The sequence below is a fragment of the Notothenia coriiceps genome, unplaced genomic scaffold (genome assembly GCF_000735185.1).
Source record: "Notothenia coriiceps isolate Sejong01 unplaced genomic scaffold, NC01 NC01_scaffold00016978, whole genome shotgun sequence".
NCBI classification, from domain to species: Eukaryota; Metazoa; Chordata; class Actinopteri; order Perciformes; family Nototheniidae; genus Notothenia; species Notothenia coriiceps.
This window is the reverse complement of record NW_011349679.1, coordinates 1-2,847: the sequence shown is the minus strand read 5'-3', so window position 1 is coordinate 2,847 and position 2,847 is coordinate 1. Positions and strand designations below refer to the sequence as shown.

General features: G+C 39.2%; 1 protein-coding gene across 1 annotated transcript; it reads left to right on the top strand.

The window, feature by feature from the left end:
• Positions 1-6: 6 nt before the first annotated feature.
• Positions 7-2,274, top strand: LOC104949975 (multidrug resistance-associated protein 7-like; the record flags this gene model as incomplete). Its single annotated transcript, XM_010776420.1, has 4 exons — positions 7-40; positions 520-863; positions 1,263-1,432; positions 2,114-2,274. Coding segments are annotated over exons 2-4 (645 nt in total), but the record flags the coding sequence as incomplete, so codon positions are not given.
• Positions 2,275-2,847: the final 573 nt, after the last annotated feature.

Sequence of the window (2,847 nt, the reverse complement as noted above, 5' to 3'; positions counted from 1 at the left end):
CACCGTGATCCACAGCCGCCTGCTGGACAGCGTGCTCAAGGTGAGGATCAGATCCATCACACGTTATTTAGTCCCTCGAGAAAGGTAGGTCTTTTTGTAGAAACATTAAAAGTGTAAGTTAGAATGGGCAATACAAACAATTACAAATATATAGAATATTTTTATATGAACATAAAGTGTTAACATAAGAAGTTAAAGTTAAAATGTGCAATATAAAGATAAAATATATAAAATATAATACTGATATTTTAATTGAAATAAGCAAGTAAACTAAAATGTCCAGTACAATTGAATACAGTTATATATTATCATAAGAAATTAAATTGAATTTCAAATAAGAAACACAATAAAATATCATATTTGAAGATTTTAACAAACAATGTGCAAATTGTACTAGAGTATATAACACATATATTCCAATACTGTGCTGTATTAGTTTAGATACAGATATTTATGCTGAATTGCAGAGTTTAAAGGGTCCGAATCAAAATCAATCCCCTCTCCCCCTCCTCCCTTCAGGCCACGGTCTCGTTCTTCGACACCACCCCGATGGGTCGCATCCTGAACCGTTTCTCCTCAGATCTCTACACGGTGGACGACAGCCTGCCCTTCGTGCTGAACATCCTGCTGGCCAATGTGTTCTCCCTGCTGGGCATGCTGGTGGTGATCAGCTGGGGTCTCCCCTGGGTGCTGCTGCTGCTGCTGCCCCTCGCTCTGATCTACCACCGCACGCAGCGCTTCTACAGGCACACGTCCCGAGAGCTGAAGAGACTGAGCAGCATCACGCTGTCGCCCGTCTACTCGCACTTCTCCGAGACGCTGAGCGGCCTGGGGACCATCCGGGCCAGCGGCAGCTCATCCAGGTGAGAGGGGGGGCTCTTCACAGCCTGAGTAACACTTTCATCTAACTATGAGCTCGTATAGTTTCCATCAGCAACTTAAATACCTCTATGGATGGAAAAATAAAAAGTATATTGATAACAACTTTAAAATTATTGTTAATAATAACAATAATAATCAATAATACTAGTTTACTTATTATTAACATTAATAATAATACAACGACAATAAAGAAATATATATGCAACAAATAAATAAGTACATTTTAGAGGGGATGCTCCAAATAAATAAGACATCAAGAAACTGAGCGTTTAGAGAAAGAGTGCGTGTGTGTAATACCTCTCACTACCACCGGGGGGAGACAGAGTGTAATGTCTCACTCTGATCACGGTCTCAGAGTCAGAGTGGTTATGTTGTTGCAGGTTTGAGGAGGAGTTGTCTCATCGTCTGGAGCAGAACCAGCGCTGTTTGTTCCTCAGTGTCGCCGCCATGCAGTGGCTGAGCATCCGCCTGCAGCTGATTGGTGTTGCCGTGGTTACGGGCCTCGGGGTGATCGCCGTCGTGCAGCACCAGAACAAATCTGTGGACCCAGGTGAGTCTGCTGCACTGCATTGATTGAGATGTTTACAGTTTAGAATTGTTTATATTTATTTTTTATTTTCTTTCCTCAAAGTGTTTTTTCTTTAGTTGGTTAATTAAACATTTACAGGACCCAAATTATAATCAGCCCCTCTCCTAACCAAGTTACAGCATCACAGTAGTCCTTAAACTAGCCTTACAAATTAAGCTGATTATGTTACTATCCTGTATGTATCAGACCTAAGTGTATTTATAGGTTCTACCACTCTCCATGCTGCAAATATCTGATTTATAGCGTAAAAACCATATGTGTATTGTGTTATATACCTTTCCTCATACTGTACTGTATATAATGTTTATATCTTACTATGTATTCCCGTACATATATTAAATTACTCTACTCCAAATGCCACTTTTAGTCAGATGCTCAACTGCTTTTTCTTGGTTCAGTACTTGTATTTTTTAATTTTTATAACCGTCTATCCTGTATCTGCTTTATTTCTACTGCATTATATACCTTACCCTATACTTCCCTGCATATAATGATGATATCTCACTCTTTATTCCCATACATATGTAAATATACTTGGCACTTAACCGCTTTTTGCACATCTGGTTATATGCTAAACTGCATATGGTTGTCTTGGTACTTTTCCTCTATGCAACTAATGTAATGTAATCTGTGTGTCTCCAGGTCTGGTGGGCCTCTCCCTGTCCTACGCCCTCTCCATCACCAACCTGCTGTGCGGTCTCATCGACAGCTTCACTCAGACGGAGATGCAGCTGGTGAGCGTGGAGAGGACGGAGGAATACTGCAGCGGCCTGCCCACTGAGCCCCAGCAGCACCACTCACAGGTCAGACACACACACACACACACACACACACACACACACACACACACACACACACACACACACACACACACACACACACACTGAACCCCAGCAGCTCAGGTCAGACACACACACGCACACGCATACATACATACATACATACATACATACATACATACATACATACATACATACATACATACATACATACATACATACATACACACATACACACATACATACATAGGCCTGTCAAGATAATTAATTTTGTTGGACGATAAATTTTTCTGGAAATTATTGCGATAAACGATAATATTGTCGGCACCGTTTTAAGACCATTTTAGACATAATGATAATATATAATAATAATTCAAGTACATCCTTTCAAAAATAACTTTTTATTGAACATTCAACATTGCAAATGAAATGTGAAATAATATTAAAATATATAAATTATATATAATAAATAAAACAAATAAATTAAATTATAATAAATTAATTAAATCACACACAACCAAAACAATAAATTAAATAGAGTCAGGCTGGAAAACAGAGCTCTCTCGCTCTCTCTCTCTCTCTCTCTCTCTCTCTCTC